The 24846-nt window shown below is 33.3% G+C and overlaps 1 protein-coding gene across 14 annotated transcripts in view; it reads right to left on the bottom strand.

Annotated features, from left to right (window-relative positions):
- Positions 1 to 24846, bottom strand: part of SSBP2 (single stranded DNA binding protein 2) — a 309255-nt gene that overhangs the window by 21764 nt on the left and 262645 nt on the right. For all 14 annotated transcript variants that reach the window (XM_053224507.1, XM_027038998.2, XM_027038986.2 and 11 more), the window contains 5 exons: positions 21396 to 21444; positions 10733 to 10768; positions 8875 to 8929; positions 5533 to 5603; positions 2470 to 2548 (listed from right to left, as the gene is read on the bottom strand). In XM_053224507.1, coding sequence (XP_053080482.1) covers positions 2470 to 2548; positions 5533 to 5603; positions 8875 to 8929; positions 10733 to 10768; positions 21396 to 21444 — 290 coding nt within the window. The remainder of the gene's footprint in view (positions 1 to 2469; positions 2549 to 5532; positions 5604 to 8874; positions 8930 to 10732; positions 10769 to 21395; positions 21445 to 24846) is intronic.

Below are 24846 nucleotides of genomic sequence, written 5' to 3' on the forward strand. Positions count from 1 at the left end.
TAATTTCATATACAAATTAAGTATTCCTTTAATATAAATAAATGCAGTACACTCTTTGTATTTTCCAGTATGTATCTCCTTAATTTTTTAATCTTAAAAAATTATTTACTCAGAGTGCCTGGGTGACTCAGTTGGTTAAGCACCTTACTCTTGGTTTTGGCTCAGGTCATGATCTTATGGTTTCTGAGTTTGAGCCCTGAATCAGGCTCCATGCTGACAGTGCAGAACTTGCTTAGGATTCTCTCTCTCTCCCTCTCTCTCTCTGCCCCTCCCCTGCTCAGGGTCTCTATCTCAAAATAAATAAATAAACTTAAGAAAATTCGTTTTCTCTTATACTGTCTGGTGAGTAAGTATCATCGATGGCAATGCAAGGATGAGCTGTACCTCTCGCTCTGAACCATCTTTTTTTATTATTGTAATGGTAGAATTAAGAAAAGTATCATTATCATAAATTCCTGAAAATGAAATGTAAGAGAGATCACTTATAAATCGTATTCAATTCAAATTTTTAAAATGTATGCGTGTATGTATATATATAGACAGCGAGAGATAAATATATTTTCTGAAATGATGCTTCTAAATCTGACAAAATATAAGATGGACAACTGCAATATTTAAAAATATTATGAGCCATATTTTACTATAATAACCAAAGTGAAGAATTTTTAATAACATTAAAAAATTGACAGCAATCAATATTCATGGCAATCCATCAAAAGTAAGAATGTCTTTATAATACTATAATTTTAAGTAGATTCCTGGGAGAAATGAAAAATCAGTACTAATTTGTTACTTAAGAAGTGGAATCATACATTAGGTAACAAGGAACAATAATCAGATCTTTGCCACATGTTAGCTTTATTTTTAACCATTTTAACAATTTTTTGGCATAAACATATTCTACTATTTTAATGGTAAAACATTCAGTTATAGTCACAAATAAAGTTAGTGCTTATAAACATACATAGTACATTGATACATATTGAATGCACATATGTAATTATGTAGATATAAATATGTGTAATAATGTTTATTATAAAAAGTAATAAGCCACATGCCAAGCATATGTGAAACTCTTCCTCAAATTCTATTCTAGTGAATAACTGATAATTTTCTATGACCAAATGTCATATTTTTAAAAATAATTTTACAAATTAAAAGATTGGAAACTGAGTTATGTTGCAATACATTAAAAAATAAAATTCTAGAACAGTGCTGACAGGTAGAGCTTTGTGTGATGATGGAGATGTTTCTCTATTCTATGTTTCATTATGGTAGCCATTAGCTACACATGGCCATGTACATTTGATAGGAGGCAGTGCAGCTGAGGAAGTAAACTTTACATTTTATTTAATTTTGACTTAAAATTAAATAGTCACACATGGCTAGTCACTACCATAATTGAACAGTGCAAATTAAGGCTTTGATATCTAGGCAACACATGTACGTATATAAAACAAGTATGGACTTTAAAAGCTCAGAAGTCTAGCAACAGGTTGCAAATAGTTTCTTGATTATTGAAGTTACAGAGCTTTTCAAAGTATTAGAGGCTGGTGTTTGGGTGGAGTCGTGGAATCTGTGTACAACCTAAGTTACTCATGGGCACAGTTATTCCAACTTAAGTAAAAGATGGTTCTTTTTCAAAAGAAAAAAAAGATCATAAGTGTCTATCCCCATTGTCAACTTCTAGCTTATGTTACTGTTACTTAAAACATATATAAACATAAAATAAGTGTAGTTGTTGTTTTATGGGTTTTGTTTTGGATTTGCATTTGGACTGCCTATATGTACAGTGCACTGTGTGATCTAATCAGTTTTGTGCCACTCATCTCTATTTCTCACTGTTGTGAAACTCTTTGTTCTCCGTGAAGACACTGGGCTTCATTTGGTAAGAAGGCATCATTTATGAGGTATGTTTTCAACTATTAGTCATAGTACTTGAAATCTGCTTTGCCACGAGTATGTGGCACTGCTCTCTTTTAAGAAAATCATCCAGATAATCCAGAATATAATTAAATTTTATTTTTAAAAGAGACAAACATTAAAATACAGAAACAAAGTCAAGAAATTCTTGCAGAGAACATAAGTTTCTCTGAGACTGCATCTATAGACCTTCGTAGACAAACCAGCTCAGAAGATACTGTAGCTCTCCAGGTGAGGGATATGTAATATGTGCTCAGAGCAGCAATATCTCCTTTTATCATAAAACACTCAGATTTTGATAGGTGAAAGTAAATACCTGTGAATAAGAGCTAGGTTAGAACAATCCTCACATTTCTGATTTTCAAATGATCTCCAGTTATCATAACCAATATTCTGTAAAGTCTCAGTCTGAAGTGAAAGTTGAAGCATTTTAAAATAAATTCAAAGTAAATAAAGGTATACAAAAGCAATTTGCAAACTGTAATATCCACTCTGTAGAATAAAAGTTTTGTTTTGATTTCTAAACATCAAATTGCATATCCTTACCTAAAGAGCCATTCATGTGATGTGACTCCATTCCTCCTAATCCACCCATGGGACCATCTGACCCAGGGCCCATTGGAAACTTTAAAAAATGAAGAGAATTTCTATGATCACACTGAAAACAAGTATTTATCTAATGTTACAATATCTATCTTTAACATTGTAAGACACTTCCACAAATTATTTTCATTTCCAAATAATGGAGGTTATTTTCCTAGATTTTTTTCAGCCTTACAGATTCTGAAACTGACTGCCCTACTTTCCTCATACCATCTGCTTTATATTCTGGATCTTCAGGTTAATCCTCATTTATATCCATATTTTCTTCAGATATTCTCAACTAGAAAGCACATACATTCCAGTGCAAATTAGAGGATAAACATTCTCTTCTCTGCTATTGACAGATCTTGCTATATAAGCCAGAGATGATTCCTAGGAAGCTGCTAAAAGTATTGACTTATTAATAAGAATAATTCAACATTATTATGCCAACATTAAGATTTTTCTTAGCAGCCAATCTATCTTTGTTCAAATGGACATAATAAATAATTCCATCTTGTAGTTTAAATACATTTAGCTCCTTGGGGACAGCTCAATATAGTTAATTCTTGGCAGTCTCAACTATGTCAGTTCAATGACAATTGGACATTCTACAGCAGTTATATTTAACATTTTTTAAAGTAGTGGGATTATTTTATTTTAAGTTGGAAGCCCAGTACAAAACAGATGTGAACTGATATACGATGGTGGAGCAGGTGGTGGAGAAGCCATGGCCTGCCCACTCAGTCTTTTCCTTATCTCCCTGGAATATTCCTGAGGAAATCTAGAGCCCAGTTTGAAGACAAGTTATCTATAATTATCTTATGTTTACAGTTAAAATAGCCTACTGAAAACCACTTGTTCTTAAAATGTCTGATGCCAAAAGCATTTCTTCCATGTTGTATGGTACAGAATACTGAATGTGGTGTGTGTGTATTTACGTGTGTAGATGGGGTGGTGATGCTTACTAATCAAATAGGCTTTTGGGAGAAAAACAATTGCCCTCAACAGACAACCAGTAACTGTATATAATATATATATGATTGTTTGGAAATAAGATGGCTTTCTATCACTGGGATCATACAGCCACATGCTTATACATTTTCCCAGGATAATGTCATTTCTGTTGCCTAAAATTTTGTAGCCTTAAAGCATACAGATTGATTTATATATATTCTATTTGGTTTATAAATATTTTATAGATTCTCTCTATATAGATTCTATATATAGATTCTATATATTCTAAGTTGTTTACTTAGAATTAATTTTAGAAATTTAATTTATAAATCAATTAAAGAAATATTAACTTTTTAAGCTATCATTTGAGGTAGCTTAAGAATGATAGCTTAAAGAAATTAACTTTGAACTTACTGTTTTATTCAGCCTTTGTCAAAAGCATAGTATAGATCTGGGCTGAAAAACTAGTGCTGGTAAGGCCAACACCCTCTGAACTTACTTGGTTAGGTCCCTTCATCTGGCCCCCACAGTGTTTTAAAAGACACAAAGACTATTGGTATGTATGCTTGAAGCACAAAAAACTGCAGTCCTAGCCCTCAGCAGGCATTTGCTTTTACTACCTCTGGCTGAGATGAATGGCATTTGAAAAAGTGACACGATCAGCTTCTACTTTTCTTGGATCTCTTATCTTTGTATTGAGTTAGAGAACCAGAATGGAACATACTTGGATGGTATCAGCTTAGCTGCCCACAGAAATGTCTTCAGTGCCATATGCTCTGGGTTTCCTCTCGCACTCCCTCCATTTTAAATATCAAGTTCTAAGATATGAAACTGCACTATGAAGAGCTTTTCTATATTGTTGCTAAATTTCTAAAATGAACATTGTTCATTATCATATTCAATGTTCATTAAGATCACTGTGGAAACACCCTTTAGACATTACTGATAGGAAACTGTTTCTTTTCTCCTGAAAACCAATTTATTTGATTATATAAAGAGGATAGTGATAACTGAAGGCAGTACTGCTTAAGGGAAATAATATACGAGCTACAACACAAACTTACATAAGTAAACTTATATTTACTAGCAGCCATGTTTAAATAGTAAAAAGAAACAGGTCAAGTTAATTTTAATAATATATTTCATTTATCCTACATATCAAAATTATTTCAGCATATATTCAGTATAAAAATTTTAATAAAATCTTTTACATTATTTTTTTCATATTAACTCCTCAAAGTCTAGTGTATATTTTATACATCACATTTCAATTTGGACTGGCCATATTTCAAGTATCATATTATACTGGATGGATTTCAAGTTTCCCTTTAAAGTCTTTACTGCTAAGAAGCTCAATTATAATAATTATTTCATTCCTGTTTTTTGGTATACTTATGGAAATTCCTTTATGTCTTCTGATTTTTATTTAAACTAAGCAGACTTATATTCATACATGTCTGTGTATTAACTATACCTTGTTATAAATATTTTTGTTAATATGTAGGTCTTATAGATAAATAATTTTCTGTAAGCTTTCATGGAAAAATAACAACCAGATGCATTATTAAGAACACTCAAATTCTTTATGTAGAACTGCTGCATTTCCATATTTAAACTCCAGATTTCAAAAATCTAAAGAAAAACAAGCAAATCCAACTTCCTGATTTATTTCAAGTTTATCAGGATAAAAGAAATAAACAATCACAATGAAAAATTTAGTGATGCTAAAAATGAGGCGAATGTCAATGATTACACATTAACTGTCATTTCAAATAGTGTTAATTATTAACTATTTGAGATTTTAGATAAAACCACACACCAACATTTTATAATTGATTAGGTTCAGTTTTACATTTAAGTTATAATGATGTGCAATCTTTTGTTATACATTTTTGTATTTTATATTTTTTGTCAATCCAGAACATAGAAGGGATTTGATTATTTTTGGATATCTAGTAAGTTTCTGGATAGTAAAAGAGAAAGCTTAAATAGTATCTAGGAATATTCATTACACTTGGAGTTTGAGCCTTGAAATACATTCCAAAATTAAAAAAAAAAATTCATATTTACATTGGGCCTGTTAGGTCCAGGAGGTACTGCATTCATTAAAGTATACATGTTGTCTCCAGAGTTGGTTGAATCTGAAACAAAACATTACCTAATTAATATCTTTCTTTATAATTTACACCCAAGTCATCACAAAGTAATAATCAGAGATGATCTGCACACACATACATATTAATAGCTGCAGCACTTAAAATAGTCATTACTAATGTTCAGAAACAAATACTTGTAAGTCATTTTCCAACTCAGAAATTACCATTCTGAGGTTGTAAATGAGAATATTTACCTAATATATAAGGGGTAATCACTTGAATAATTCTGGTCAAAAGGAACATTACTTTAAAAATCTCAAATATTACAGTAAAGTTTTTCTTTTCTAAAAAACATGGATACTTTTTGACTTCATTAAGCAATGTGTATAACAAAAATCTCCAAAAATTCAAATTCAGTAGCTTTTCAGTTTTCATTGTTTCCTTAGGCTTCTTATATACTAATTTAAAACAGTTTATTTATCTAATAATTATTAATAGCTGGTGGGATATCATGGCTTAATTCCAACATAAAGAGAGTATACAATTAGAATGAAAAATTCTCTTGCTTGAAGTAAAAGTCAGCTTCTTCCAGTACAGCTTTTGATGAAATTTTTTTATTCATTTTATTCTTGATTCATTATAGTAAAAATAACTGTAGTGTATATCCATATAAAATAAGTACCACTTTATAATATTAAAAAATTTACATTTCATGTCTATTAGCTAATTCTAATAAAGTCTCTGAGTACATATGTTTTTATAATGTATTATCTATAGTAAAAGGCCATATATTTTACATTTAGGAAATATGTTTTTCTATTTTCCCACAATTATACAATTTTCTTAAATATAATGTATCAGGCCTCTCCATTCTGAAAAAAAAAGTTTCAAATCTACATTAATATATCCTACTGCTGAAAAAGCAGAAATGCCCACTTCAGATAGATCTCTATTTGTTTATACTAAGTAAGGTCCCGATCTACTTTTGTGGCCTTAATTATTTATTTTACATCCTTATGTCCATTATATTCCTGTCAACTCAGGCTGCTTGTTCTTTCCTGTGTATGATCAACCGTTTATATCTCCATATTTTTGTTCTTAATTCCTCCAAGTATCTTCTCCCCAGTGTCCATCTACTGAAATTCTGCTCACTACCCCAGGCACACTGCAAATGTTACCTCTTTCATGAGATTTTGTTTTCTGAAACTTCTGAATTCATGCATGCCCCCTCATCATTGAATTCTGCTTTGCATTCTAGTTAACATTTTGTCTTGTTCTTGTCTTTGTTATAGTGAGTTCATTGAGAGAAGGAAAGAGATCATGTCTTATACTATGTGCCACAGACAATAAATATCTGCTGAGATTTAACTAATGGAATACACTCTATCCCATAAAAATGTATCTTTCAGAAAATCAGTCATTACTAATGACTAAACACAGGAGATCTTCAAATGGTTTTTCATCTTTATTAGCCTAATTTTACTTAACTAATTTTAATAATTAACTTGGAAGGAAAATAGGCTGTATATTTTAAATATATAGAAAGAAAAATAAATTTGTTGTTTTTAATACCAATCAAAAACATACTTTCATCTATAGAAACACCAAGAGAAGTAAGGTTGGTATTTTCTAGACTTCTTTTTATATACAGAAAAACTTTATAATAAAGTAGACCTTATGGAACCTGTTTTTGGCAGGGAGAGCATTGGCTTCAAATTAGGAATGACTATACAAAAGATGAGCCCACAGGAGTATGCACAAGGCTAGGAAGACATACTGGTGGCAATTTGTTGGCTTGGAAGGATGGAGAGTAATCAGATTACTTATCACCTGAAAAGTTTAGTGGTTTCTCCAAAAAATTTCATTTATATTGTGGTGAAGTGTTTATTAATCACATGCTACCTTCATAAATTAAACATTAACTTCACATATAAGAATGCAAATGTGCGCAAGATGTTCAATTCGCCTAATTCTATCTTGAATGAATTGTTTCACTTCAATGAAGATGCTCTGAGGACAGAGATCCATGAAATATTTATGCTATATTCCAAATCAGTAGTGAAGCAAAGCAAAATTTTGTGTTAATTATCAGATTGATGCTTTTTCAAAATTAAGAAGATTCAAAAATTAAAAATTATTATTTATTGATATGATCAATGATAGTTAAGTTCAAGCTTCCACACATCTTAGATTTCAACAAACCAGCTAAGAACATATGAATTTAATATTGTAACATAATTCAGTATTTTTTTATTATAAAAATCTCTCATCTCTTTCATTACCCAGAGGTTAACACTGATAAAGCCTTAGAGCCTATTTCTTTGTCTTTCTACATTTTTGTATTAAATATATTTTACAATAAAATTGTAATCATATTATATTGAATCATGAACATTTATTCTCCATGTCATTAACAATTCTTTGATAATAATTTTAATGGCTATATTATATTCCTAAAAATTAATTTATTACTTTTGCTAAAATTGTATTAGGTTTGTGCCTACTATTTCACTATTAACTATAAAAAAATGAGCACCCTCTACATAAATCTCGGGTTGTATCTCTAATTATTCTCATAGCAGGATGATAGAAAAAAGTGAATATGAACTTTTTCATGGCTCTTGATACATGTTGCCAGAGCAGTTTCTAGGAGGGGTGTACCAATGTAAACTTCCACCATTACAGTCCTCAAGAAGCAACACATTTAATAGTCTATATTAAAGTCTTGAAAAGAAAGGATAAAGCTATTTAAAATCATTATATTCAATGATCACAGAAATACTGAGGCATTTTAGTTTAAAAATATTAAAAGAAAAAAATCTTCCTCCAGTACACAGTGAATTTATTAGCTAATAAGTACATATGGACATGTAAGCATATTGATATCTATTGATATCTTAGTGAGATAATAGATATGGTGGGTCTGATTAAAGCTAATCCATTGGCTTTACACGGATCCATCCATGTATTTCATGTGTTATGCAGAATTTTTCTAAGTTGTGAGATTTGGATTCTTTTTCAGAGTCTCAAAGAATCTTTGTGTCAGATAAATTATTGGGCAATTCATGTAGATCAACACCATTTGCAATCTGATTATATCTATTACTCACACGACAGGAATTTTCTACAGACTTAAAGTAACTGGACAACAGTTATTTTTAAGAACACTACTTCTTCCTACTTGCTATCTCTAGTCTACTTCCTGTTACCATCAATGAGATAATGAATACTACTGACTCTCTGTCATAACAATTTCTATATTTTGTGGTTTTATTCTAATAATCAAATGCCCGTGTGGTTGGTGTGATTACAATACCTGCTGGACTAGGCATGATGGGTGTTCCTGGTGGCCCTCCACCTCCTGGAGGACCCTAAATAATTATACAAAATTTCAGTAAAAATAAGGCATTTCATAAACAATGTAAGGAAAAACAGAAGAAAAGTTAGGCTTATCTATAATAGTCCAATTTGAAAATAACAGAGGAATTTTCTCCATAATTTATTTTCTTTGAATGCACAATCATTTCACTATTATGCAAGATATGATTTAGCTTAAATATGTTAAGATTGTTTTAATAAGTTTCCAAAAACAATGAGCCTGTAACACTGATGTATTATTCAGGACTTAATCATATTAGGTATAATGAGGTTAAGGAGAAACCATTTATTGGGGCCTTTACAAATCCATAAAACAGAATCATTCATGTGTATCTGTGACTATAATTTTCTTATATTTTGTATCATCATTTTTTATAGGAAACTAAAAACTCAAAGATATTCATATGCTTAAAAAATACATTGATGCTATTTCTTTTTCTATTGGTATCAACTGTAACACTTCCAGAGCATGGAACCTTCTGCTATCATATCAATTAGAAATGAGGGGCAACATTGACTAATGCTGTGGGTTACTAATCAACTGGAAATGGAAATTAGGTGATTCTAAGGTTAACTCAGTTATTTCAGACAACCAATTCAGGTAAAGGGTTTTAGAATTTGTTAGCTCTAAAGTAATCTGTATAAATTACTAAGTGGATAAATTTGTATTTCATTCTGAAGGTGTAGACATAGCGCACTAATTATTTCAGATTATATATATATATATATATATATATTTGCTATTTAATAAGCAACTTAAATTTTCTTTCAGATAAAATTCTATAATTTCATAAAACTATGTATTACGCTTATTCTTCAGTGATTTGAGAAAAAAATAGGTTTTACCCACATTTACTTTCATTTTTGTTTCATAGAGAATGTGAAAAATGTTAGGCCTCTTAGTTTGTATAGCTTAAGAGAACATTGAGCACTAAGTTCACAGGTCCAAAACAGCATGTGCTTTTTACTATGTTCATAAAACACTATTTCTACGGAGAGTAAAATGCTCATTGATCTTCTTAGGCACTCCTTTTTTCCTACCCCAGTTAGCCACCACCTCTGAAAATTTCTTTAGGAAAGATTTTCCTTTTTACCATTTTATCTTTGCTCTTCTGTTAGGCGTTTACTCCTAAATATTATAACAATTTATCTTCCATGGTGGCCTTGAGATGTAGCAAGGATTATAATGTTATGAGGGTTAAAAGGTCATTTGTAAGTTCAAGAGCTCATGTAAAACCTACTAATTTGACTTTAGGTGTAAATGAATTATTGGAAAATTTTAACATGTACTAAATAATGATAAGAAGAAAAATAAGTGCTTTCAATATCAAAGTATAAAAAAGCCCCCGGCCCCCAAATGACTAGTCATTATTCTGCGATATGACTCCCTTTGTGATCAGGAAACAGTTTAATGTCTTCCTAAACTTTGTGTGTGGCGAGTGGTATGAGGGAGGGGGTGTACCTCATTCTCCTGGAGAACTGCAAATTCAAGCTTGGCATTGTGTAACTGGGTATGGCTTTCTTCATGATTGGACGGAGTGTATTGTATTGGTTTACAGAAACATATGCTAAAGTAAAACACAGTACTCGGGGCAATTTTGGCCAGATTGATAACTGCCTCACTAATGAACATCAACATATGTACTGAGGTTGGCAGACGAAAAACTCAATACATATCAGATGTTCACTTCTTGGCCAATACACAGGGGCTCTTCTTAACATCTGGACAGCTATTTCATTGCCCAAATAAAACATAACATCAATTCTTATGAGCAAACAATCCCAAATGTACTTACTACATAATTCCCAGGAGATGCTGAGGAGTATGGTATCTGGAACACGAATAGGACAAAGAAATATATATTTTGATTCATGTGACAATACGGAAACTTACCTACAATGAATCTATATTCTGACTTTTATCGAGTTTTAAAATGTATCACAAAGGATGATAAAGAATAAAGCCGTTTATATCTGTCTGAGTGCTGGAAAATGAATAAATGCAACATTATTTTGACTTTATAAAAAAGAGTGGATTTAGGTCAAGAGAAATTTAGATTTCTAGCTTTAAGTTTTACTGGTTTTAGAGCAGTTATACTCACTGCTTGATACTAATGACACTTATTCTGTAATTAGAAAGATATATATTTGTGCAGTGAAAAACCAGAAACCAGAGTTTTTCAAATTAATAGCTTTTACAGATACAACTTCCAATTTATGTGCATTCTGGGATGCATTATTATTATTTTTAAGATGGGTTTCAGGCTACTACATTCATGTGGTACAGGTCAGTACTTGATCTATAGACCTCATGTTTCCCCCCTTTCCTTTCTAATTAGCTACTAGAAACTAATATAACAAATGAAAAAGGTTTTCTTTAACATATGAGCTAACCACCCTTTAAATCTTTGGAATTTATACTTTATTGCCTTCCTTCATTTCACAATATACTTCCTTCTCCTCCATTTGTGAGTATGAGCACATCCCAGAACTCTTTACACAGAGATCTAAACAACTCCTTTGCCTGACATCTTTCTTATTCCTCATGACACTCACAAATATATTATTCTATATTCCAACAAGAATCTTCTTCCATTACAATTCCTCCATGTTTTCCCTATTATTTCTGTATTTATTTCCTGTAAGTCCATTATTTCCTTATTAGTTTCCTGCTAAATTGTCTCTGCCACTCCCCCATGCCACTGTCGGCATTTTGTTTCTCTTTCCAATATTTTAAATTCATTATCTCAAAGCCTACTTAGTTTCCATCTCTTTGATCATCCCCTAGCCACCTTTTCTATTTCACAGTAGAGATTTACCAGAGAGAAACACAAAATAAGGGACAAGGTCCAAAATATAATCATGTTCTCCAATTTCTACTTAGTCTTCACTAATAACTGGAAGCATTTTGGCTCAGCCTTCATGGAAGCCCAGAAGCATTCTGTGGTGTGCCAATAAACCGAATAAATTCAGGGAAGAAAAAGGTCCCAATCTGTAGCATTTATCAATTTATGTGGTATGAATATTCCCACATGAAATATTTCAAGCTACCAATGATTCTTTTTTTAATTTTTATTTATTAATTTTAAAAATTTATTTATTGTTTAATTTATATCCAAGTTAGTTAGCACATGGTGCAGCAATGATTTCAGGAGTAGATTCCTTAATGCCCCTTACCCATTTAGACCATCCCCCTTCCCACAACCCCTCCAGTAACCCTCTGTTTGTTCTCTATATTTAAGAGGCTCTTATGTTTTATCCCCCTCCCTGTTTTTACATTATATTTGCTGCCCTTCTCTTATGTTCATCTGTTTTGTATCTTAAATTCCTCATGTAAGTGAAGTCATATATTTGTCTCTCTCTAATTTTGCTTAGTGTAACTTAGAATAAGTTCCATCCACGTAGTTGCAAATGGCAAGATTTCATTGAATATATATACCACTTCTTTATCCATTCACTCGTCGATGGACATTTGGGCTCTTTCCATACTTTGGCTATTGTCGATAGCATTGCTATAAACATTGGGGTGCATGTGCCCCTTCAAAACAGCATACCTGTATCCCTTGGATAAATACCTAGTAGTGCAATTGCTGGGTCATAGAGTAGTTCTATTTTTAATTTTTTGAGGAACTTCCATACTGTTTTCCAGAGTAGCTGCACTGGTTTGCATTCCCACCAGCAGTGCAAAAGAGATCCTCTCTCTTTGCATCCTCGCCAACATCTCTTGTTGCTTGAGTTGTTAATGATAGCCATTCTGATAGGTGTGAGATGGTTATCTCATTGTGGTTTTGATTTGTATTTCCCTGATAATGAGTGATGTTGAGCATTTTTTCATGTGTCTGCTCGCCATCTGGATGTCTCTTTGGAGAAGTGTCTATTCATGTCTTTTGCCCATTTCTTCTCTGGATTATTTGTAAGCTACCAATGATTTAACAATTAACTCAAAAAATTCCTAAATACTTAACAAGTGACTTTCATGAGCTGGCTGTCATGGTGATTATAACATGGTGAGTTGGTAGTCTGCCCTTGTGTCATATGTTAAAGCTATCAAATTCTTACTATACCTTCATCTTCAACTCAACACTCCAAACTTATAGATTGAAATTTTCATCCATTCGTCCACGTAGAAAAAAAGATAATCTTTCTATTTGCTTCCAAAGCTAGCCCCATCTCATCCTCCTAACACCTTGCTCCTTTTATAGTTTTAAATTTCTCCTTCATGGTTCCTTCAAACACAGTTAAACACAGTTTTTAAACATTTAAAAATACTTTAAAAAATTGTTACTTCATGTAGTTCAATTTTTTTCCATGTTTGTCCTGACAAAGTCTTTAATTTTGGCTTATAGTCACTATTTCTACTTCATATTTTTTGATGCCCTCATTAAAAGAAAAAGATCATTTGGACTGCTACTCCTGGTAGCACTTTACTGAACACACACTCTTGAAAGTTACTAGTAGCATCTGAGAGTCTAGTGTGAGTGACATAAAGTATAACAATATAGGTAGAAGAACTATGTGGGTCCAGAAGACATATTTGAGCTGGATAGCTGACTTATAGAGAATAGATTATCACCAGAAAGACAAAGAGAAGGATCAAAAGAAGGAAGGAAGGAAGGAAGGAAGGAAGGAAGGAAGGAAGGAAGGAAAGAAAGAAAGAAAGAAAGAAAGAAAGAAAGAAAGAAAGAAGTAAACACAAAATATAAAAGTACATAGATTATTAGGGAAATGGCATATAATTTTACCCAGCTGCTATAATGTGGTACTTATAGGAAACTGAAATAAATGATAAGCATATATGGTCAGACTGTTGAATTTATACTGTAGGAAACAGGAAGTCACAGGTTTTAGAGAGACATATTCCAATTTATATTTTAGTAAGATAACCCTAGAGGTATCACAGAATACAAATACAAGTTAAGAGTCTATTGCAAAAGGTCTAGGCAAGAGATGATAGAGTGTTCTAGGAAGCACTGATTAAGATAAGTAGGAGTAAGAAAGTTTGAAAGACTTCACAAATGTACTTGGCAGAGCACAGTGACGAACTAGGTGTGGTGGACAAGGGAAGGCAAAAGTTAAGGTAATACCTAGGTTTCCAACTTGGTGAGTGGGTGAATGATGGTGCCACTAATTCATGTGTAGGGAATTCAGGAAGGGGGGCAAGTTTGGGGAAATATCTGACATGTTGAATTTTAAAGCACTAGTGCACAGTGAAGTAGACCGATCAACAGATTTTTAGAAATACAGATCAAGAATTTACTAGAGATTAGAACTAGAGATAAAGCTTCAATTGAATACATTTCCATTCTGTGCTGGACATAACAGTTGATCTAGGATTCTATTATATTTAGTGATAGATTTAATATTCCAAAAACAAAGCTCACCATCTACCCTCTAAACTTCCTTCTCTTGTATTTCTAGCTGAGTTTGTGTTTTCCCATTCTCCCTGATACCTGAATTCAAAGACTTGAAATCACCTTCAGCTTTTTCTCTTTATTCCCAAATTCAAGGTCATCAGGTGTTTTTTATTCTATGTGTGAAATGCATCCTCATTATTCCTTTGATCACCACTCTACCTCAGGGTCTGATAACATTTTATAAAGGCCATTACTATTATCTCCTAACTTCATTTCCCTACTTTTCATCCATTTTATAAACTATCTTCCTAAAACATAGCTCCCTCCCATATAGGTGATAAATTTCAGATTTCTCCATTCCAAAGCCTTGTACACACCAGGGCTCCCTTTTTTGCCTTTCAGTTTTGTCACCTTCTATGCCTTCCCAAACAATCTTTCTCCCTATCAGCTAACAGTCTAATAATTTTTCCTCAAACATTTTTGGTATTTCCTCTGTTAGTTTTCCACAAAATTTTCTCTACCTCTAGTGTCCAAATTCTTCCAATCTAATTAATCACCTCCTTCCCCTGGATACAAAATAACCATTAACATGAATTGAAAGATGAAATGCAGATGTAGAAGATCAAAGAGCTAAAGATCAGAATCACAGAATTAGAAGAATCCTTTATACAGATAATTCAAGAGATTGATAATTCAAGAGCTGTGACTGATAATTCAGATATTCTGAAATATTCTGACTCCTAATATCCATGACAGTGGTGTGGGAGCAGGGGAAGAGCAAAGTAGCTAGAGATTTGGAGTTGTTTGTTTGTTTTTAATTTTGGAGAGAGAGAGAGAGAGCACAAGCAGGGGAGGGGAACAGGGAGAGAGAGAATCTCACACAGGCTTCACACTGCATGTGGAGCCTGATGCTGGCTCAATCTCACAAACCATGGGATCATGACTTGTGCTGAAATCAAGAGTTTGATGCTCAATGGACTGAGCCACCCAGGTGTCCCTGAGTTTTTGTTTGTTTGTTTGTTTTTAATGATTAGCAACATATTTGTTAAGTAACTTTCTTCAACTGTGAAGTTTAAAACTACCTTAGAAGAACTGGTTTACTAGAAACCAGAGAGGATAACATTAAGACATTATCTGTGCCACTGTAAAGTTGGAAATATTCTATTATTCTTTAGTGCTTTTTAAGAAATTTATTTTAAAGTTTATTTATTTATTTTGAGACGGGAGAGAGAGAGAGAGAGAGAGAGAGAGAGAATGCACATGCATCAAGTGGAGAGGGGCAGAGGGAGAGGGAGAGAGAGAATCCAGAGTGGGCTCCATGCAGTCAGCACAGAGCTTGAGGTAGGTCTCAATCCCAAGAACCATGAGATCATGACCTGAGCTGAAATCAAGAGTCAGACACTTAACTGACTGAGCCACCAAGGTGCCCCTAATTTATTTCAGAGAGAGAGAGAGAGAGAGAGAGAGAGAGAGAGAGAGAGAGAGAGAATGAGCAGGGCAGAGGACCAGAGGGAGAGAGAGAAACTGAAGGCTCCATGCTCAGCACAGAGCCCAATGTGGGGCTTAATCCCATGACCCTGGGATCATGACCTAAGCTGAAATCAAGAGTTGGACACTCAGCCAACTGTGTCACCCAAGAGCCCCTTTAGTGCTTTGGAAAAAAAAAAAAAAAGAGCATACATTTGTTTAGAGCAGAGCCTTCTGGAGTAAGATATTTGTATTTCCCTTGGGTTTAATCACTATAATAGATTGTCATTTTTTTCCCTTCAAGGGGTTTCTTCTTTCTTTTTCCTGTCACAATAATACAGTTGATTACTACAATGCTATACTGAACATTTGTTTTGCCTATATCCTCTTTTGCTGACAACTCCTTGAATTTTCTTTGGTGAACCATACCTCTTATGGTTTGGGTGGGGCTCGGGGAGTGGATATGTGTGACCTTGACCCAGCTGAAAGAGCACTGTACCCTCAGGTTATAATTCATGAATGAACATATGACCCAAGCTACACAAATCTAGTTTGGCTGGTTATTCCCAATACCTCTATTTACCTGATAAAGAGTTGTGCTTTTTTGTACTCAACTGAGAGCTCTGAGGATATAAGTCTGGAGCTCCACACAGCCTTCTTGTCATGGCAAGGAAAACAAAGGCAAGTGATAGAGACCAGGTGCTGATGGCATGATCTGGACCCTTGGAATCAAATGTGCCCCAAAATAAATTTATATCTGTACTTTTTAGATATATAATCCAGTGATATGCTCTCAATATGAGCCTACTTTGGTTGTTTTTCTGTACCTTATAATTAAAAGTCTCTCCAGACAAAGATAATTAAGATATTTTCAATAAAAGTGCTTGCTACTTAATGATTAGAATGTGGTACATAACTAAACTCAAGTGCACAGCTCTTGAAAAATATAAAAAAGGAAAATTCATTGGTGGATTTGTAAATAAACTTCCAAATAAGAATCTGAGGCTAATACTGTAATGCTCAGGTCAAAGGAAGTTAAAAGTGAAAATCATACTTCTATTCTGAATTAAAAACATGAATTTTCCTTAAAAAATTTTTTTGTACTGTCATGTAAAAGGGTACAAAAACATTTTTGATTAAAATACTTTTATAACAAAAAACTGTGGATTTATAAAGATTAAGCAAATAAATGAATATACTGTACATAATGGTAGGCATATTTCTTACTTTCAAAGAAGTAAAAAAGCAGAAAGTCTACAATATATCCTGTTGTGTTGTACTGAAATTGAAGCAATAGTGTGTACTAATGGTTTTAGTACATATAGATAGATACAGAAAGATATACATGTGTATGGGAATGTGTATGAACATCCATCTGTATCTTAGTTATTTCTGTGGGGAGGCTCTTGAATCTGTATCACTCTGATGGGTTCTACATACCACTCTCCATTTAAAGGAACCATGGCTCCTTAAAGAAATGGCTGTTTCAGAGCCAACACTGGGAAAATACAAGAGGAGTTTCAAAATGCTCAAATAATGGAAACATGTCAAAAGGACACATGATCCAGCTTGAAGGGGTTCCTATTGGCTAAATCTGGAGTGACTTTAGCATCAAAAACCTACTGAATAAAATGAGTCCACAGACATATTTGATATACAGTGAATGAATAAATGAATGAATGAAGAAAGAAAAACTCTGTAGTAGAGTCAATTAATAAATGAAGAAGGAAAGACAGAAAACAGCCATTTGGCAACCAACATAGCAAAAAAACACTTGGGGCAAGAATCACCAATGGATGCCGAAAGTAGCAGGTGAAAGTATGAGGAAGAAGAGGATATTTATTTACTGTAGTTTCAAAGTGTATCTCCACAAATTATTAATTACAAAAGGAAAAACAGTAATTTTATAGTAGAGAAACCTGACAAGCACCACCCTTCACTAAGTGAACAAAGTTAACAGTAAAAGCAATGGGACAAATCTTTATCACATGCTTCCTGAAATGATGCACTGAGAAAATCACAACACTCCTTCTGTGGTATTCCTACCAAATATGTATTACCTGGATCTAATCATGAGGAAACATGAGATGAAACCAAATTATGGCATATTCTACAATATAACTGATTTGCATTAAACACAACTGCAAGGTTAAGAAAAAGATAAGTTGAGGAACTGTCCTAGATTAAAGACAAAAAGTCCTGACAGTTAAATGTAACAAGTGAACTGGGATTTTCTTTTGTTATGAAACACATTATTGGGACAATTGGGGAAATGTGAGTGAGGTTTGCAGATTAGAGAACAGCATTACATTAATGTTTACTTTCTAATTTTGATCTTTACTGTAGTTATGAAAGATAATGTATTTGTTTTTAGTAAACATGCACTGACATATTTGGGGATAAAGGGTCATCATGTCAGCAACTCAAATACAGCTCAAATGATTCAGAAAAAAATATGTACATGCAGAGAGAGGAAATCATAGAGCAAAAGTGGTATAACTTGGGAATCTGGATGAAGCATGTATGGAAGTTCTTTGTATTATTCTTGTAACTTTTCTATAAATCTAAGGTTACTTTGATATAAACATTTAAAATGAAAAAAAAGTATATATGATCAAACAAATATAAGACATATTTGAAAACAGCAAAAAACAAAACAACTAACCACTTTAATATGCAACCCTCAAGAGTCATAGACTTATTGTATTGATAAAAAACAAAAAGTATTTGTAATTACACATATGGACAAGAAGTCTAAGGAACTTGGAAATCAAAACAGTATAGGTAAGTTGTCACTAGAATATAATCGATAGCATTTAGGGAGAAAAAATCCCTCTTAAACTGTTTTTGCTTTGTTTCATTTAAGCCTTATGTTTTTCCCAGAAAAGTCATCAGTTTTTTATTATTTTTTTTCTTGTTCTCATAATAAATCATTTCTCAGAGGAACACTTTGCCTTTCTGTATTCAGGATGATGACCCCCTTTCCGTTTCTGGAAAGAAAGCTTTGGGCCCTCCCTACTTTTTTTCCCCATTCACTTTTTTTTTTTAAATGCTTACTTATTTTTGAGAGAGAGAGAGAAAGAGAGAGACAGAGAGACAGAGCATGAGTGGGGGAGGGGCAGGGAGAGAGTGAGACACAGAATCAGAAGCTGGCTCCAGCTTCTGAGCTCTTAGCACAGAGCCTGACGCAGGGCTCAAACTCATAAACCATGAGATTGTGACCTGAGCTGAAATTGGACACTTGACCGACGGAGCCATCCAAGCGCCCCTCCCTATTCACATTTCTTTCAGTGAGGGGGAGATGTATCCACACGTGATATATACTAACACAAGGGATTATTTTCAACTCTATTTCTCGCATGTATGCTAGTCAAATGCCCATTTCATACTGACTATAGGATGGCAGTTTGATATGCATACCTCCTACCCTAGTGTTTCTCAGGGTCTAAAGTAATGCAGACCTGCTGACCCAATATAGTATGTTCTCCTATCCACAGTGCTTCACTCCATGAAATTCTGAAGAGGTGGAGTGCATCAAAACTAAACATGAGCAGAATGCAGAAGTCTCTCCTCATCTCTGCCTCTATCCAATACTCTTACTTGGATAATATACCTGCTTGGTACAATGCACCATCCTCAATATCAAATCCTGCTCACCTTCCCAAGTAGTTTTTGGATGACAGAGTCTCCAGATGAGTGTGTAAAAGGAGGTAATGCTGTAGGAAGGCTGTGGCGGGTGTGAATTACACGTGGCTGTCTGCAAGGGGCAGTAGAGGGATAACTGATAGAGCTGACAGTGAGGAAGGAGAGAAGAGTCTTCTTGCTTCTAGGTGGGAAGGCTCACATAGTTAAGGTGTGCCATTAATTGTGCTTTTTAATCCAGTTTCGACAGAAATGCAGATTCTGAGTAGAAAGTCTTTCCAGATTCTGGCAATAGGAAGAGTCAGTTTTCAGTATTATAAAAAATTGTTTTTTCCTGTACCTTTATGGGTATTTTAATAGGGAGTTGAAAGAATTGTATGTTGAGCTGCTAGCCAGATGCCATTTTAAAGTGAAATCTTGAATGAATTTGAAAGGCATGCAGCAAGAAGCAAATAGAAATGTAAACTCTCCAAAAGGATATAAGCAAACTAAAAGAATTTTGGAAGAGGAAAGAATTCACATTCACATTATAACATAATCTGGATAAAAAGTATTTTAGAAAGATTTGCTAAACGGCGCCTGGGTGGCTCAGTAGACTGGAAGACCGACTCTTGATTTTGGCCTGGGTCATGATGTCACTCACGGTCATGTGATTGAGTCCCGCGTCACGCTCCGTGTTGAGCATGGAGCCTGCTTGGGATTCTCTCTCTCTTTCTCTCTCGCGCTCTCTCTCTCTCTCTCCCCCCCCTCTCTGCCCCTCCCCTGCTCACACTCACTTTCTCAAATATTTTTAAAAATTTCAATTAAAAAAAAAAGAAAGATTGGTTAAGATTAAATAGTACACTGAAGATCCAAATGTAAGCAAGATTATCACTCTCTCCACTCCAAATTGTATTTCAATTAGCTATTAAAACTAAGAGACAGGAAGATAACATAAATTATTTTTTTCTCTAAAAATATGATAATTGCTTACTTGAGGAGAAAGTGATTCAGCTTTAGAATAGCTATAAGTTTAGGATAATTCTTTCTATACCACATATACCTCACTTCACATTTTCTTGAAATTTAAATTAACCTTAAACATTGGATCCGTTTCATGTTTATTTAGCATTAAGGGCATTGCTAGTCAATGGGCGTACCTCTGTGCATATTAGCAAAAGGCATCCTTGCTGGGTCAGATACTCATAGACTTTACAAGTGGAGCACAATCTGTATTTTAGTACCCTACCAACTTCCTTGAGTCAGGAACCTTTGTGCAGTGCACACACTACACAAAGGTACACTGCAGAACTCTCTCTATACTGAAGAAACTCAAGGGTTCAAAGTCAAGAAGGGAAAATATTACCAGGATCATTAAATTAAATCATATTAATTTTAAGACTGAAAGCTTAATTTTCATATTATGCATATATTCATGTGTTATTATTAAGAGAGAAAAATATTTGTGCAGTTAAACCACTATCACAAAACATGTAAGGAAAATTCACAGCATGTCATATACACAGATAGATGTGTAGGAACACCAATTCAGCCAATAGGGACAGGGCAAATGCGTACTTGCCTCCAGGAATAGTGAGAGAGCAAACCTAGGTGTAACTAGTATAATAAATACAATCATAATAACTCTGATAGAGATTGAGGTTATCTGGCAACTTAGTGATTACCATAATTATTTTAGAAGATCAAATAATTTTATGATAAATATATATTATAATAAATATAGGCTACTGTGGTATACCTAAATCACATTTTCTATTTTAATTTTGAAGTCTGTTTATCCATATAGAATGCATGTTTACATTAGACTGTGAAGTAAAAAACTTCGTCATTTCAAAAATTATACATATTTTAAAAATATATATGTGAAATATATTTTTTGAATGATTACTTTTTAAAAAAAGTTAATATAACCAATTGCAGGGCTTTCAAAAGCAACAGGATTTTTGTTGTTCAATGCTAGAAAGTGCAAAGAAAATTAAAATATATATATACTCACTGAATTGGCATTTGTTGGGTTTGGCCAAGGTCTACCACCACCTGGACCCCTATAAGACAATATGATCAATGAAATTTTAACTTATGTTTTGAATCTTTCACAATAAGCAATAACAAATCATAAAATATAACATTTACAATTTAGTTACCATGCAGTTCTAGGTCGGCACTGAAATTACTCTGTATTTTCACAAATTTTTTATTTCTTAAATCAAAAATTTTGATCATTTCACAATATAGTTTTCTTCCCAAATCAAACTACTTTGTGTCGGTCCAATTTTATTTTAAGTTCAGTTATTGTAATAACCACTAAAAGTGATAATCACCTGTAACAGTAAAAACATGGGTAAAAATTACTAATTATGAAATAAATATAAAGTATAATCCTATGACACAAAGATAACTGCCACCTGTATATCATTAAAAATTAAAGTGAAATTGTTTTTAAAATATCAATATCTATAAAATAATTGCTTTTACTAAACTACAAATATATATATGTACATAAAAGATGACTAAATTTGACTTCTTTTAAAACACACATAGACTATCAGATTACTTTATACATGTATTAATCTATCTCTCAGTGCCACTGACAATTTACATTTATTTATTTATTTATTTATTTATTTATTTATTTATTTATTTATTTATTTATTTAAAGTAGGCTTCATACTTAGTGCAGAGCCCAATGCAAGGCTTGAACTCATGACCTTGAGATCAAGCCCTGAGCTGAGATCAACAGTCAGACACTTAACTGACTGAGCCACCCAGGTGCCCAGACAATTTTCTTTTTAAAAAAAGGATCACTTTTTTTGTTTTCATAATTGTAGGTCAAGACAGTGGCCAGAGTAAATCTTGAGATAAACAGGAAATAATCTAATCCAATGTACGTCAGTATATTACTTCACTTTAGGGTGGTGGATAAGGTTTTGTATTCTATAGCTTAAAAGGACATGAATCTTTTAAAACAAAATTAAGTGAAAAAGTCTCTTGTACTCATGCTTCAGTATTAAGTATACCGAAATAAATACTGCTTGATAAAAAGTAGACTACTGTTAGCAGGTCCTCTGTAATTAGGGTCACTCAAGATTCCCTTTTCCTTCTAACTGCAGCAAAAAGACAGGAAATTTTTAATTAAAAAAAAAAACAACAACAAAAAAACATGTCCCCTGATTCTTATTGCAGAGACCTTAACCCTGAAATTCTCATATGTTAGATAGAAGCTGTCCAAGTTAGCTATATTACCCATGTTAGCTTGGACTATTTAGAATTGTTTTTCATTTTGTTTGGAATTCCCCAGGGATGTAAACAGCAGGGAAGTACATGAAAATTCTTTCCCTGGGCTCTATTAGGGTACCCAAATACAATTTTCTCCTATTCTGCTTGAGGAGTTAAGGAGAAAATGAGATGCCAGAGAGGAGTTGGTCAAAGTATTGTGCACAGGGAGAAGGTTAGGGGCATGTACTTGTACTGTCTCTGGAACCTGTTGCCTCATTAAGATAGGGTTGATGATGACGATTTTACACTTAACTATAGGAACACTTTAGAAAGATGATCTTACATACAGGATTCAATGTCCTAACGGACAGAAAGTGAGGTAAAACATATGGTATGTATTTACCAAGTGAAACATTTTATTTGTTTGATGTTAATCCACATAATTTGTGTGATGTTAAATAAAACATAGTAAAGAAATTGGGAAATATTTATCTTAAAACAGCACAAAAAATATGCTATATCCAGGGGTGCCTGGGTGGCTGAGTTGGTTGAGTATCATACTCTTGATTTCGGCTTGGTCATGATCCCAGGGTCATGGAATCGAGCCACACATCAGGCTCTGTGCTGAGAATGGAGCCTTCTTGGGATTCTCTCTCTCTCTCTTTCTCTTTCTCTTTCTCTCTCTCTCTCCCTCTCTCTTTTTCTCTCTCTCTCTCCCCTTTTCTCGCTCTCCCCCACCTTCATGCTTTCTATCTAAAAAAAATGCTATATACAAATCATGGCAAAAATTTGTATACAATGATGTTAAGTTGATAATGATCTCATAATTTTAAAATAGGACGGTATAAGATTAAATATCATATTTATTTATCATTTAAAAATTATTTAATGTTAAATTAACATGCTAAATTAAATGTTAAATAACTAAACATTTTACTTAAATAACAGCATTAAATTAAATGTTAAATATTACATTATCAATAACAATACCTTTTACACATTTCAGTTATTTGACAAATACTAATCTAGTCTCAGAACACTATGTATTTCATATCACATTGGATTTTATTTTTTTTTAAGTGTTTATATATTTATTTTGAGAGACAAAGAGCCCATCTGAGAGAGCATGAGCAGGGGAGAGGCAGATAGAGAGGGAGAGAGAGAATCCCAACCAGGCTCCAAGCTGCCAGAACAGAGCCTGGCATGGGGCTCTATCTCAAGAACCATAAGATCATGACCTAAGCTGAAATCAAAAGTCAGGCACTTAACCGACTGAGTCAGCCAGGTGCCCCCATTGCATTTTAATATGATAGGTTAAGTATTAATAATTCACATGGAGGGGGCCCATGGGTGGTTCTGTTAGTTGAACGACTGACTTCGGTTCAGGTCATGATCTCACAGTTTGTGAGCTCGAGTCTCACACTGGGGTCTCTGCTGTCAGCACAGAGTCTGCTTCAGATCATCTGTCCCCCTGTCTTTCTGCCCCTACCCAGCTCATGTTCTCTCTCACTCTCAAAAATAAATAAACATTAAAAAAAAACTAAAAACAAAAATTCACGTGGATAAGCCAAATTTCTCCCAACACTGCCGTTGTGATTGAAAACAAAGTTTCACAAATAGTGCTAAATAAAATGGGGGTTATATTAGCGAGAAGTTCTATTAGAACAACCATATAAGCTCAGTAATTCCCACTCCTTTTGAGGACCAGCAGTATTATCAAGAAAGTAATTTACACACTATAATACAGGAGTTATTTTGAATGGAGATTTCTATATAGGTATAGTCTGAAGTAGAATCAGGATAGCCTCATTTAAAAAACAGAGAGAAAAATGTAATTTAAAAGAAGCATGTATTTTTTGGTAAGTGTATACGGACTTGATAAAATAAAAGCAACTATGATTACTGTAGAGAAAAATTTTTTTGCTGTACAGTCATTTTATTTCAAGACAATAACTACGGAAAATTTATCATTCTATAGGATAACAAGAAGGTCTGGATCCTTTGAAATTATTTGTCCTCTTAGTTTTACAAAATACCAATGTATACAAAGTTGAATTAGAAATGTTATAATGCTGAATCCTAAACTCTCTGGAAATTTATAAAAATGTGGTTAATTTAGAAATAGTTTCTTTTAGAAAACTTATCCATAATGCACTTGAAAACATTTACATTGTGGCTGTAGTTTGTAAATTCTACTTTAAAGTACTGAAATTGATATTAGGCTTTTATTT

Source organism: Acinonyx jubatus, chromosome A1 (assembly GCF_027475565.1).
Source record: "Acinonyx jubatus isolate Ajub_Pintada_27869175 chromosome A1, VMU_Ajub_asm_v1.0, whole genome shotgun sequence".
NCBI classification, from domain to species: domain Eukaryota; kingdom Metazoa; phylum Chordata; class Mammalia; order Carnivora; family Felidae; genus Acinonyx; species Acinonyx jubatus.